The following is a 14,779-nucleotide window of genomic DNA, read 5'->3' as shown; positions in this document are numbered from 1 at the left end:
AATAGAACTATAAATTTAGTCAGTAAAAGGTAGGATTCCACGCTGTAACAGTAACAAATGATCCTTAAATATCTTTTTATTTATAAGAATATATCTTTTATATGAACAAGTTGTAAATTTTGTAACATTATTGATACATCACCCTGTATATAGGTATAATACTAAAATGTCCTCTTACTTTCTTGTTACAGAGGTAGAATGCGAAATATCAAGTCAAGTCGAGTACTCTCTGCAGGCGCTTTGGGGCGTCAGTATAAGGGAACTTCACTTGGCGCTTTGGAAACCTTGGAGCACCCTTAGAGACGCGTCCTTGAACGGCACTCTTCTCCAAGGTCACGCTCAGTATCTCACACCACTACAAACGTATCCTTTTATAAAATAATTTTAATTCTTATTCTTTTTTTTTTAATTATCTTTTGTAATTTGTAAACATTTGTATCGTAATTAACATTACCGTTAATGGTACCACTGATAATTCCTTGATTGAGAAATACAGTAGACAACCACACGGGGAAGAAACATTGAGATTGTCGCTTCCGGCACCAGAATTAGAACTTGGGACACCACCTAGACTTTGTTATCCTTTAGTAATCTTCTTAACTCGCAGGGATAATGGAGATCCTCATCCAGACGAGACCGTGGGTATCTTTTGAGTTTTTACAAAAGCATCGGTCATCTCAATTGCTAATTTATCGTAGAACTTTTGTGAAACGATTTAAATTCTGTAAATACAATGATAATTGTAATGCGGAAAATAAGGTATAACTGAAAATGAAATGCAAAGGAGCAACTACTTTAATGTATATTGTCGAAATATAACAAGCGTTGCGTGACTCGATTACAATCTTATTACCATTAATTAAACTCGGTTTTCTATTAAACCAAACGGACATTTAAATACAAATACTACAACTGCATTAGCTTATTCGGTTTTGTTTTCCTTGCAAGGTGGCTCTGGTAAACGTTGTCCACATCAAAGACAGCGTGTGCACTTTACCAACCTCGATCTTGGCGCAATATCTAAAACAGGCAAATGGCCAGTTGTCTTGTCTTAAGGTAAGTCTCTATATTCAAATTCAACATCAGGAAAACCACTCGAAAACTTCCAAGTTTTATATATTGCATTATATACTTTTATATGTTAACGTGATAAGAAATAATTTTCTTCAAAGAACTAGTTTATACTTGTTCTATAACAGTGTATATAAGTATAACAGAACATTTTATTGCACAAAAGTTGAGTTTAGAATATAATAAAATAAAATTGTAACGATAACTTATCACTAACTAATCAATTTTTTAATCATTTTCTTGTATTGTATCTGGTACCTGATACCTATATAAAGATTGAAGATTTTACGGTGGTTTCATAGTTTTATGAGACACACCATATTTCTATCTCAAGCACAAATTAAATTCTGTACTGATAAAACTATTTCTGTTGCAGCAACTATACCTAGCTACCGGTAACTCGACGAACTATGATGAAGGAGACGTGTCTTCGGGTCTAGGCTCAGCTCTAGCCCTCGCAGAACCTTGTAACAACAACGGTAGCTCGACTAGAGGCGCATTGGTTGCCTCCGGGACCGGCGATCCCGAGGGATCGTTATGGAACACAGCCGGAGAACAACTCTGCGTCGTTTGCCAATACTTTCCTCTTTCGCGTGCTCTGTTGCCTTGCAGACATACTTGTATCTGCGCATCCTGCTTTGGCAAACTAGATCGGTGTCCAATGTGTAGAAGCCCGATAAAGAGTTATTTCTGCATCAGGGGCGAAGAATACATGCCCTTGGAGTCAGAGATCAATCCCTGCAAACAGAGGCAACCGAGCCATGGACCCACTCACTGGCTTCACGATTGGAACGATAGACTCACAGATTTTCTTGGATTTGCACGATAGAATACTTGGTATTCTAAAATGTTTAAAATGTACAGCGTGCAGAATACGATAAAACGGAATGATTGTCATTTGTTTATCCAACTGCTTGAGAAAGTTGTACATTTTGGTTGGAGAATAGTTTATTTGGAGTCTTTAATTCCTGTGAATTGAATCAAAGTTTGATGAGAGGAAAGTCCTTGAATAAGATCATTACAAATTTCTTTTAAGGAAGAAATCTGAGAAAGATAGGCAGGGCATTAATTCATATGGAAAACAGTAGGAAGAACGGATATTACAAGTACAAGAAAATGAAATTTCTGAACAGAATTATCATCTTTGGACTCGTGAGATATTGATATCTTTTTCTCTTGATGAAAGTTTTATGGAGAGTTAAATGAGCATGAGTGAGTCATAGTTGTGATAATTTATGATTCCTTCAGTTCGTTACTTGTATAATTTTCAGAAAGTTATCATATCTCTTCTATTTTTATTAATTGTATGTCTCTGCCGTATAAGTTAAATAGAATATATTACTCTGTTGAGCGTTTGAATGATCTTCAATGATTGAGGAATTTAAAAAAAATGGATAATTTGTTAACGTCCAAATATATAGAAAACAAAACGGAAAATGTTTGATAAAAAGGAAGAAGTACAGAAAAACGTTTCAGATTTTTATCGCGTAACGTTGTATAAATATTTAAGGTGTAAATACAAGATACAAATAAGACATGTCCAACTTTAAGATGTAATTAATAATTAAGTTATTGATATTATTTCATACGATACGCAGATTTATCCAGTAGCTATAGAAACATTAGTTCCGATATGCATGCCTTTGAAGTATTCTTTCCCTATTTCTCTTTTTATCTTATACAAATTGAAGATATTTTTTCTCTTCCGTAATGCTCTGCCGTCCATGCACAACGATAGAGCTAATTCCCCTAAGGTTCTTTTCAAAACAACATCACACGAAAAAAGAACGCTGCTAAATTAATTTAAGAAGGATATTACGTTAACGTTTAAACTGTAAATACACAGACTGTGATAATTCTAATAATATCTATTATTATAAACCAGATATATGAAAGAGTCCTAGATGGGGGACACAACAAAGGAGAAGGAATTGGTACGAAAGAGGAACATGAAATCATTTTCAGATTTCGCATTTGATACATACGTTAGCCTTTTTTATATCTTTTTGGCACTTGCATAAAGAATGATGATACTCTCTTACTGGGGCTTTGCAATGAAATCAAAATTTTATACCTTTTTCATAAAATTTCTTTAAACAAAATTTTTTTTATGACAACAGAATCAGCAAGATTATATTTAAAAAAATTATTTACTTATGATAATAAGATATAATTGCAAGCCTCAATATGTGAAAGAACGAGAGTATTTGGGATTAGATATGTTGATTCAGCAGTAAAGGCCTCTAAAGTCAATGTTATTGTAGTCGAAGATCTTTTCGTATTATAATTTATATTTTATTTAGTAAGTATGTAGCATTTTGATAATGCGACAATGTCTGTATGTGAGAGAACCTGTATATAATTTATTTAATAAAGCGTATTCATGCTGTCATGCCCTATTGTTCATGAACGCATGCATCCTGACAACGAGAGTTACATTTCTAAATATAGAAATATAACTATTAAAAAATAGAATAATTTATTAATTATTTAATATTTGTCCTAGATGTTTAAGAAAAGCAATTATCAATCTTGGACTTTCTTCGCATTATCACGGATATTTGCGATATATATAGTCAGAGATGAAATGAGTGTTTACGCACGTAGTTCTAATTATTTCACAGTACAGGTGCTGCACCATGCGGCCAAGTATTAAAAGGAACGAGCATTAGCATATACAAGAACCTATAAAATTAGGGATCTGCCTTATTTGATTGCAATTTAGCATACATAAGAACCTATATATTTAAGTTTTAAGTTAGGGATCTACTCTGTTTAGTTGGACACTAGCATAAACAAGAACCTATTTAATTGTACAGTTCTATGAAAAACTTCATATCTACTTCTCTATCCGAGCTAGACAAGTATGAGAATGACAAAATCGCGCAATAATGAAATTAATGGTAAGTTGCCTAAGAAGGAGAAATGAATCGTTTACTATATTTTTTTAGAGAAAAAAGAGAATATTCACTTTCAAACGATAACGGATCAGTGGAATGGTGCAGTAACTTTAATATATTTTTTACACACGATAATGTTTTAGATTTAAACATTAAATTTACTTTTGTTGGGATAATGTTTTTGTTATGGTAAAACCTAAATATCAATGTTTTAATAATAGATCGGCGAACAGTGAATAATATTTTTGATAAAACATATGTATCTCTGGTATATGTTTTACATGCATGTTCATTTACAAAAACAATAAAAATAGAAAAAACAATTGACTATTGGTAAGATGTAAAGACATGAAGACGTAACGGCTAAATTGTGTAACCCCGTAACTAACCATGCTTTTTATCCATCTTACTTTCGTTACTGGTGCAAATTTATTAATTCTATGAATTTTGATATTGTCAAAGTTAAGAGGATTATATTAAGATGAACATTTCAAATTATATTAAATACAGACGACACCACTCATTTGGCATCCAGTGAAATAATGACAAAAAAACAGGAGGAAGATTGTGAAGATGAAATGAAAATATCAAATCTTTATTTTCTTTCAACAGCTGAGCACATTTATTTCCCAATTTTATTTCTCGGAAAATTTTCCTTAGATTTTCCTCAATTTGTCCTTCGCAATTTATCTACCGTTCAATCGTTAGCCATTTTACCGAATCCTCATTATCAGAGAATCTTAACAGTACTCTTGTATATTCCAACATTGGTTTATTAACAAATAATTCATTTTCCTCTTCTTCTCCTACCTCTCCACCCTATAATATCATTAATTATAATTCTTACCATTTCAGTAGCGTTGGTATCTTATTCTATACTGAACCGATAATGTCGCATGTGATAATAAAATGCCATGAGAGGCTACGTAGCTTGTGTAGCTCGAACCAGGGCCTGTGGAACACTCTTTTGAATTGCATGCATAGTCTATCCTATTCTTAGTCAATGGTTTGTACGCTGTACAACCAGTGATAACACTGGTAACGTTAACATAGTAGGCTGTGATACAATTTACGTGTTTACAGAAACATCAAAAGCAATGGGCCGAACTGTATATGCAGAACAACGTCTTCATAATTATTTGACGTCACTAGCAAAACCAGATGAATACACGATAGGACTAATTGTGGGACAGGTTCGATTTTTGTATGTTCCAATTTCACGTCATCTCTGCTCTTGTCACTTGTCCTGACATATGTACTTCTTAACAGACACTCTTAAATCATTTCAATAAATATAAATGGTACATTTTTATAGAATTTTTGTCGAAATACATACTATTTTATTTAACTTATGTTCATTTTAGAATTGTTGCTTTAGATGAAAGGTTGGAATATTGTTAAAGTTTCAATGATTTCATTTTATATCATCCAACATAAATTATGATTGATATTACAGAGTGCTGGTCAAAAAGATTATATTGTGCACTTAGCAAAGACACCACCACCCCTTGGTAAAAACGTAGTGGAAGAAACATTGCTTAGTTCCACAACAAAATCTGAACAAAATACTGCTACTGAAAACCACATTAAAGCAGTAAAAGATATACCAGAGAGTTGGGTTGCAGATCATGCTAAACATGTATGTATTTTTTTCATTTTAAATATATCAAATAAATGTAATTAAAATATAGAATCATAAAAAGAAAGGATCTTTAATATTGTTGTTTACAGGTTACTAGAATGTTACCTGGTGGAATGCGTGTCCTTGGAACGTTTATTGTTGGTCCAGAGGATATTTCACATAATAATAATAATGTACAAAAACTAAAATCTGTCCTTACAACAATGCAAAAAAATTTATCATGTAATAAATATTTATGTGGGGATAATAATGAAGAACATCTTATCTTATATTTAAATAGTGTTACACAAAAGTATGATATATTGTAATATATTTAACAATTACTTTTCATCATTATTTAACTTTCTATTATTTTTTTTAGATACACTTGTAAATCTATAGAAATCCGTAATGAAATATTAAAACCAGTAGATTGGAAATTTCAAGCTAAAGCAACCAACTGGCATCAACTTGAGGCACTTATTGATTTTGATCGTCTATTTCTCATTGCTGCTAATAAAGATCCAGAAACTCTTAAAAAACAACTACAAGATATTTTAAAGAGTGTGTCAGATATCATTGAATCTTCCCTTATTGTAATTGAAGGAGAAGTTCGATCCCCAGATGATAGATTAGAGCTAATTAGTAAAAACAAGAAAGATGAAAGAAATTGTAGAAATAATGAAAAAAATAATAATGACCGATCAATTCAAATTAATTTATATATTCCATGTGTAAGTACTTGTCTTTAATAATATATAGTAATATAAATAAATATAACAGTTTATCTTGTGAATTATTAGCATGAAAAGAATCTTAACTCAGATGTGAGGATAACACCATGCAATGCATCTATACGTTTGATTGGACAATTAGTAAGTAGAACTTTCGTCCATCAAAAAGCAAATGTCGAAGAAGCTAATGCTGCAATAAAGCAAGACATAATAAGGTCATTAGCAAGTAGATTAGAAATGCATTGGGATAGTTTGATTGAAGAAGAAAATGGATCTCCAGAAGGTATCTATTTCACCATATAAGAAATTAAATAGTTATACAAAATTGTTCATTTCATTACTTTCTCAGAAAATATAACATTACACGAACCTCCAAGAAGAGTATTAATAGCATTGCCTGAAAGTAAAGTAACATTGTCAGATTACCTATTTCCTGGTGAGGGACCTCAAGAAGCTCTTTTATCGTTGCAAGAACTCCTAGACTTAGAGGTTCAGGAAAGTAATGTTCAAAAAGACATTGAATTTGAAGCTGGTAAGTATTACATGCTTGATTGAAAGATTATATGTATTTATATATATGTATGTGTACTAACATAAAATTTTTTTTTAACAGATCCTACAGAATTCTATTCTCAAAATAAAATTGATGTGAAAACTGTTGATCTTAATATAGATTCATCTGGAAACTATCAAACAAAAATATACATTGTAAGTTTCAGTATTGCAGTTTTAATCGTAATTTTTGCTATCATAATACAAAAGCTTTATTAATATTTATAAAAGAACGAATTTATATTTTACTATAATATGTAAAATATAATATATGTACATTTTTTTAACACAAATCATCGTGATGTTGGGAGTACAAAAGAAAACGATAATAAATAAAAACAGCACTTGCTTTAACATGATGATGATATATTTATGCATATAAACTTCAATCGGTCGCATTGTCTGCAAATTATTGTGTAAAAGTATTAAATTATTAACCTACATTATAAGTTATGTATAATTGAAAATATCTACAAAAAATAACACTGTATCAATAATTTTATTCCAATATTTTGTGTCATAATTAAATATTTTTGTAAAGATATACATACAATTGATGTAAAACAACTGAATAAAGATACTTTTACCTATTATCTGTAGTATTTAATTTCTGCACTTTGAGGAGTACTAATCATTATCTATGTGCATCATCATCTTATACCTGCTAAAGAATTTTGAAGTAGGTTTAATATGATATAACATACTGGTATATTTTTAACTTATAGTACATCATCTTATCATAATAACATCTACACAGTATATACATATGATATTATACACGCATATATGTACAAAAAAGATACTCTCAAAATCAATATAATGGCAATCAGTATAAGATAAAATGACAACTAGTAAAATCGTTTCTTTTTTCATTAATTCATTGTATAAATAATTTCTATTTTCTGATTACATCAAATTAAATAATGACATGCAATGGCAACGCATAAATTATTTATAAATGAGGCAGTGATATTCCTATTTTGAAAATGCTTGGTACAATTCACTTTGCTTTATAACAAATTGTTCAAATGCTTGCAAAACTATGCTAATATATTTGAAAATTCCTATATTTACAAAATTCTCTTTACACTGTACATAGCAAATTGAATAAAAGGGATAATTATGATAAAGTTTACCAATATAGAAAAGTAAAATTAAATAATACTTTATACTTTTAGTAGCAGTTAGTTTGTAATAAAATTAAGATTAAAATTTTTAAGAATTGTAGTTTTTCTGATTTTTAGTAGTATTCGTTTAAATGCATATAAACATTTTCTAATAATACAATTTGCACACATATTAACTACCACACTTTTTCTCACTGTTTTCAATTCTATATTTAATGATAAATTTTTATTTGGTGAAGATTTCAAAATGTACATATTACTGCAGTTAAAAATGAAATTTGTTACTCCAATACAGTGCATGACAAAAATAAGAAGTTGGAGTTTATATTAACAGAAAAATAGATATAAATTTATGTTAAGACATAATTAAGCAGTACATTTTCCTTAACTCACATATCATCTGCTTATGTATAACAGTAAGAGTATCATAATATGTTAAATCACCACATTTTATATATAGATATACATATATTGTAGGTAGGGAATATTTTCATTTACTAATTTCATATAATGAAAAAAGAAAGATGTAAATGGCTGGAATGAAGTTAACAATGCTAAATGTAATGAATAAATAGTGCAGATCAAAAACAGACATATTACATCAGGAAGCTATCCCTTTATTAAATTAATTAAAATTTAAATAAATTCGTCATAAACCAAATAATAATTCTACTCTTTTACTCTTGCATGGATTTTGTGCATCTACATATTGTAAGCTATACAATAATTATTAAATTTGTAAAATTTAATGTACATACACGTACAGGTACAATATGAAAAAGGTAAACTTCGACCTGCACTATTCTTCGATAAGCGTCGAAAATTTTAAAAGTCTATGATCCAACTAGATAAAAACTTAATCTATAATCTAACTAGATAAAATCTAACTAGATAAAATAGATTCAGTTATTTATACTGCTCCCATTTTTATAAGTCCTGCCTGACTGCCTCTACCGACGCTTGCGTCTTCCAGCGAATCTAAGTCTAAAGCAGACTCTATCATGGTAGTATCTTGTAACAATCTAAGTCTAGATGCAGACAAAGGTGTTGTTACAGTTACCGAAGGTATAGAGGACGTATCTAACGTGGATGAAACCACAACACTTTGACGGGAAGGCAGCGGAGCGATTTCATCGATATCAATTGGAGCTATATTAAGTGATGCTAGTGGTACTTCATTGGTAACAAGTTGACTCACGCTGTTTGTAGTACTACCTAAAAACAAATGTTAATAACAATAAAATGTACAAAATTATTTAAATATATATACAGGTCATATACAATATACAAAAAATATTAGAATTTCAATAATTGCCATTGAAATCCAATAATAAGCTGTTATAAACGCTCATTAGCAACATAAATTATATAATGCAACTCATTGCAAAAGTGCGGTACTGTGTAATTTTGCTGCATAAATGAATAAGATAAATAAAAACTAAACTGCAATAAAGAAAATATCCCAGGCAGTAAGGTGACATATTAATGTTTTTCCTATGTGTACATATTGATTAAAACCAAAAATCATAGTAATAAATAACTTACATGATCATTGCTGTATAATATACAACAATTTTGATATTACACATATGAACATAAATCTATAAAATATCCCTTATATATGTGAAACTGTGTGCATATTTATTTATACATATACTTATATACATATTGTATTTTCACAATCCCAGTGCCCGTAATAAGAACTAATTAATTAGTCACAATCCATAAACCCTTAAATTGATATAACATTTTGAAATTAGTCTCCAATAATATGGGGCGTATATATTGTGTTTAAAGTGTTTATTAACAACTATTAATAAATATCAATTCATTCATATTAAACATACACACAATGACGAGTGGAATAAAGCAAAATTAACTTACCAAACGGTATGCTCTGAGCCCTCGATAACAGGACGTAATTTTTAAACAACAAAGAAATACAATTTATTGAATCATGTAAAAAGTGCGGCTAAACGGTAAAAAACTTAAATTTATCTTATATACTTGATGATGGTTCAAATATGTATATTCAAATTAATCTTTGTTTGACGTTAAAGATTAACATTGTAAAATTGACTTTGAATTAAATATATCATATACCATTTGTTTATAATATACTCTATAATGTAAAAACAAATAATTTTAATTATCCGCGTATTTTTAAAAAGTATATCATTATAAAGTATTAAAAGTTGTAATGAAACTAATATTTCAGTCCCATTTTCAGTCAGGATATATAACATTATAACAAGAATATTAATTTCTTCTTTCTCTTTTTTTAAAAAAAATATCTATATGTCCAATACCAAATTGAACAGTCAAAAAATAAATAAATCTCTGTTGTTAACAATCAAATTCAACTAGAATGTTCTTTGTTTATAAAGATCTATATATGTTATAATATGAGAAAACATGAACAATCATCATAATAATGATTACCTTTGTTATTATTATAAATGTCATTTTAGATATTATTACTTTCACTAATATTTATATATACATCAAAACTTCATTTATATAAGCTTTTGCTAATAATAAAGGATAGAATTAGAACTTATATTATTTTGATTCTAATATACTAAAAAATTTGTTAACAAGTATATTATAGCCATTTAATTTTCTTCAATAGATGGAGTAATATTATTTAAGAAACATAAAGAAAGAAAATTATCTTATAAAGAACATTAAATATCATCATTATCGCTTATTGAGCTCATGATAAATCTCTGATTTAAAAGATCTTCTTCAGTGCTATCATTTGGACATAAAGAATTTTCTACATAAGAAAAAGTATTATTTAAAGGTCCTGAACCAAATCTGTTAACTGCAAGTCCTATTGCATTTTGACCAATAATTGGCATTCCTCCTGCCCCTAATATTCGTGACATTACAACAGTTGGCAAGAGGTTCTTTGATATTGGATATTTTAAACCGTGAACAGTGCATCTCAAGTTATTATACTTGAGAGTATGCTGAGATTGAGAAATTCGTATTGGATCTTCAGAATAGCATTGTGGAAATTTCTGGAGATCAGTGTAAATGGTTTTGTCATCAATTTTATATCGTATAGGATCCTCAGAATATCTTTGTAGATATTTTTGAAGATCAATACTATATTTTTGATCACCGACACATTGATCGTATATCAAATTATTATCTGAACATCTATGATACTCTTCCCTACACCTATGAGAATATTTATGTAAATTTTCCTCACGCCTACATGGATATTTTTGAAAATCTGGGTTTGTTATTTCTGTATCATACTTTACATGTTTCATAGGTTCCTGAAAACAATGTTGCCGAGGATATGCCGGAGCATAAATGTCATTAATATATCGACGTGGATATTTTGGAAGATCTTCGGGATAATGAGCGGTATGCCTTAAAAGGCTTAACTCACCGTTTATCGATTCAATTTGTGGTGAATGCTGACCAGAAACAAGATTGTTCATGGAACCTGTGAGATCTGGGCTGGGATTTGTTTGAACAGCTGTACCATTAGACTGCAATGATAAGAAAAGAAAAACGATATATAAATAATAATATATTATACAACACGATATGTATATATAAAATACAAGGAAATTAATAAATATTTCAATACCTGTGGTTGTACGATTTTCACTGTACCATATGTTTTATTATTAGTAATTACACTGTCACCACCAACTCTTTCTTGCTCTGCACGATATTCGGGAGTTACTATACCTCTTCGATCTATAAAAATCGATATAGGTAAATAACATCTCCAAAAATTAAGATGGGAATACTACGAATTTAAAAGTGAATTACCAATTAAACTAGGTGGTGCTGGTCCACATAATACATAAAAACAATTTCCACATATATTTCCTTGGCTATATAAATTAAAACTTTCTTGTCCTGTTTTAATTGAAAATGACCCCTTTATCTATAAAAATGATTCAAATTATTTTAAAATTATTTAATAATTTCAAATACATATTTATTAACCAGTTAACAGCGCTTGACGTGTATACATGTCAAACAAAAACTTTACTTCGGTGCGTTTAGTGTATACTCGTCGTGTAAAATAAAAAATTACCATTTACTATAAAAACTCCAAATTTTAGTGAGAAGAAATAAAAATGTCATTTAGTGGTATGTTTACTTTATATTGCCAGTATTGCAGAAAAATTAGATTATTTTCTTTGGTATATCGGTTATTCCCGAATTGTATATTATGTAATAGAAATACTAAGGAAGATATTTCTCTATCTTATAGACGTTATGTGCTTTTTTATTTAGACGTATTATATAAAAAAAACAACCCCAAACTAAGTCAATTAAATTTTTAATCAAATGTGTTGAACAAATTATTGAAGAACATGCAATTCAACAAACACAAACTTTGAAACTTGGTCGACCAACTACGAGTTGAACTGTAAAACCTACACGTCTCATCAAAAAACATTTCCCTAATTTTTACCAGTTATATCACCAAAAGTAAATCCACTTCAAAGACCTGCCATCTGTTCAAAAAATGGAATTCGTAACGTGTCATGGTACTGGCGTTCGATTTGTAAAGTGCTACTTTGTGTGATATTTCGAAAAGTACCACAATAGGAAGACCAACTGAATTTCTTATATTCTTCTTTAATTTTTCTTTTTTGAAATATTTTTAGGAGCATCTGCCCTGCGTTTGATGTGTATACTCGTCATCGCTTGATTTTATTTATCTATCCCATGAGAGATTTCTAAAACTAAATTCCGCAGCTAACTGGCTAAAATTAATAATGCTTACATCCTCGTTAGTTGTCTGATTGCTAGTAGTTAAATATGTATGAAAACCAGCAAGACCGAGAATACTCCATACAGAGAAAAAACATATAACTGCTACAACAACACTTCCAGGAGATATCCTTACTGCGTCTAAAAATGGTCTAACGTCTTTTGTGACTATAATTAAATAAATAAAAAATTAAACCATCTAATTTTTTTATCTTTCATTTGCTTTAATTAATACACTTACGCATTACTAAATGTGTAACAGCACATACAAATATAAAAACACAAAGAAATGCCAAGGACACAATAAAGGCATAAAAATATCTGTAATTTCTTCTGCCAACACAATTCCCCACCCATGGACAATGATGATCAAACCTCTCTAAAAATATAATTACATATTTCTAGATTCTCATAAAAGTAATTTTTATAATAAATCATGATAAGTATACATACCTACACAATTGTCACATAAGCTGCAATGTGAAGCTCTTGGTGGTCTGAATATTTTACAAGTAAAACAATATTTCAACTTTACTGGTTGCCCTTTGACTAATACTTCTTTTGTTCGAGGTGGTGGTCTGTACATTTTAGAATTACCATTGTTTGGTACCTCTTTACCCAATATGTAAAAGACAAATTTTTTAATTGTAATAAAATTAATCAATGTAAACTTGAATATAACTTTACAATATATTAAAACATAAAACTAATCAAAATTATTTCTAAGAAATATATTTGTGTGTACCAATTTGTTTTTCAATATAGGCAGCTTCATCGAGTGTTGCTCTTGGAATAACTCCAGGATCACTAAAGCTTGTTCTAAACAAAGCAGACATTACAAAAATAAATAACAGACCACCAATAACTGGTATAGCAGGTGTTATATGAACTGCTAAGAATGGACAACTAGAAAAAAATACATAAAACTGTTAGAACAATTTTTTGATATATATGATTTCGTTTTATATGTGATTTCTACTTTAAAAATAATAATCTTACTCAAAAGCAAAAAATAATCCACTTGTTCCAGCAATGAGGCACACAGTCACATAAAATACTCCAGTTTGTGGTGCCATCATTACTCTGCCATCACAGCAAAATCGATTTCTGCCTGGGAAAAGTTCCCATTTTCGTGTTATATGCGGCATTTTGTAAATGTAAGCAAATTGCTTCATGCACTCCTCGTATGTACAAATATGTAACATCCAATTTGTAAGAGATAATTCATTAGGATTGTGTAGTGGTTATTTAATATTATCACATGAGTGTTCGAACAATCATATTTCATCTTGATCTACTGCTGTTTCTCAATGAACTGTAACACATTTTATAGATAACTGCACGGATTCATATGGATTTTTTGATTTTATCTAATCTTTATAAAGATTATTCACAAATGTGTAAGTTTAAAACATCAATGTTGTGCGCTTTCACGCACATTGTTATTTTGTATAAATAAAACATCTCAAAACCCCTACCATAGACATACAAAATGCTATAATGCTGTTTAGTACTTGTAAAGGACCGTGTTTCTTGTCAACGTAACCTAATTGTTTCATTCGCAGAAAACACAATGACATTCATATTTCATAAAAATTCTCGTTCTAAACAGATTAAACGGTATCGTTTACTTTCTTCCGCATTCTATAAACAGCCATGAACTCACTTTCGAGACAGTATCGCTACTGTCTCACGGAGACCACCGACTTCAAGAACACTCACTGCAGGGTCATAGCCAAAGAAAATTCAGAAGCGAAAATTCATTTGTAAACTAGGTCACTTCTGACTGTGACATATAAACACTTGTGCACTCTCCATATAGCCTTTAATGCCACGACGAGCATTACATTTTTGGAAGCCGTGGCATTGTTTTAGTTAATCGACCTCACTTTGATGACAATAACGTATGTATGTATTTACAGGAAAGGATTGTTGGCCGTCGTGCTTACTCGAGATCATCTGTGCTTCCCTCTAACGGAGTATGCAGAAGCGCCACGTGATCTTATTGCCACGTGACCT

The 14,779-nt window shown here is 30.1% G+C and overlaps 3 protein-coding genes across 8 annotated transcripts in view; 2 read left to right on the top strand and 1 right to left on the bottom strand.

Moving 5' to 3' along the window:
* Positions 1-3,463, top strand: part of LOC126867058 (cell growth regulator with RING finger domain protein 1-like) — a 43,188-nt gene extending 39,725 nt beyond the window's left edge. For both annotated transcript variants that reach the window (XM_050621188.1, XM_050621187.1), the window contains exons 3-6: positions 192-363; positions 497-638; positions 949-1,056; positions 1,448-3,463. In XM_050621188.1, coding sequence (XP_050477145.1) covers positions 192-363; positions 497-638; positions 949-1,056; positions 1,448-1,900 — 875 coding nt within the window. In that variant the 3' untranslated portion in view covers positions 1,901-3,463. The remainder of the gene's footprint in view (positions 1-191; positions 364-496; positions 639-948; positions 1,057-1,447) is intronic.
* Positions 3,464-3,604: 141 nt separating this feature from the next.
* LOC126867049 (protein odr-4 homolog) lies at positions 3,605-7,471 on the top strand. Of its 3 annotated transcripts, none has more exons than XM_050621163.1 (8): positions 3,605-3,974; positions 5,055-5,164; positions 5,428-5,610; positions 5,703-5,905; positions 5,975-6,326; positions 6,396-6,609; positions 6,676-6,858; positions 6,940-7,471. In XM_050621163.1, exons 1-8 carry the CDS (start codon positions 3,938-3,940, stop codon positions 7,095-7,097), a joined length of 1,440 nt encoding a protein of 479 aa, XP_050477120.1. In that variant the 5' UTR covers positions 3,605-3,937; the 3' UTR covers positions 7,098-7,471. The 3 variants fall into 3 exon arrangements, with proteins under 3 accessions (XP_050477120.1, XP_050477121.1, XP_050477122.1); XM_050621164.1 differs by lacking the exon at positions 3,605-3,974 and adding an exon at positions 4,005-4,977; XM_050621165.1 differs by lacking the exon at positions 3,605-3,974 and having other exon boundaries at positions 5,124-5,272.
* LOC126867041 (palmitoyltransferase app) lies at positions 7,359-14,726 on the bottom strand. Of its 3 annotated transcripts, none has more exons than XM_050621147.1 (9): positions 13,760-14,715; positions 13,506-13,666; positions 13,214-13,372; positions 13,002-13,139; positions 12,774-12,928; positions 11,804-11,921; positions 11,616-11,728; positions 11,412-11,514; positions 7,359-9,220 (listed from the first exon to the last, which is right to left on the bottom strand). In XM_050621147.1, the coding sequence occupies exons 1-9, from the start codon at positions 13,963-13,965 to the stop codon at positions 8,916-8,918; spliced, it is 1,458 nt and encodes a 485-aa protein (XP_050477104.1). In that variant the 5' UTR covers positions 13,966-14,715; the 3' UTR covers positions 7,359-8,915. The 3 variants fall into 3 exon arrangements, with proteins under 3 accessions (XP_050477104.1, XP_050477101.1, XP_050477103.1); XM_050621144.1 differs by lacking the exon at positions 7,359-9,220 and having other exon boundaries at positions 10,607-11,514; positions 13,760-14,075; positions 14,239-14,726; XM_050621146.1 differs by lacking the exon at positions 7,359-9,220 and having other exon boundaries at positions 10,607-11,514; positions 13,760-14,075; positions 14,427-14,726.
* Between the last annotated feature and the right edge of the window lie 53 nt (positions 14,727-14,779).

This window comes from Bombus huntii, chromosome 6 (assembly GCF_024542735.1).
Source record: "Bombus huntii isolate Logan2020A chromosome 6, iyBomHunt1.1, whole genome shotgun sequence".
In the NCBI taxonomy this organism is placed as follows: domain Eukaryota; kingdom Metazoa; phylum Arthropoda; class Insecta; order Hymenoptera; family Apidae; genus Bombus; species Bombus huntii.
This window is presented reverse-complemented; position numbering and strand designations above follow the sequence as displayed.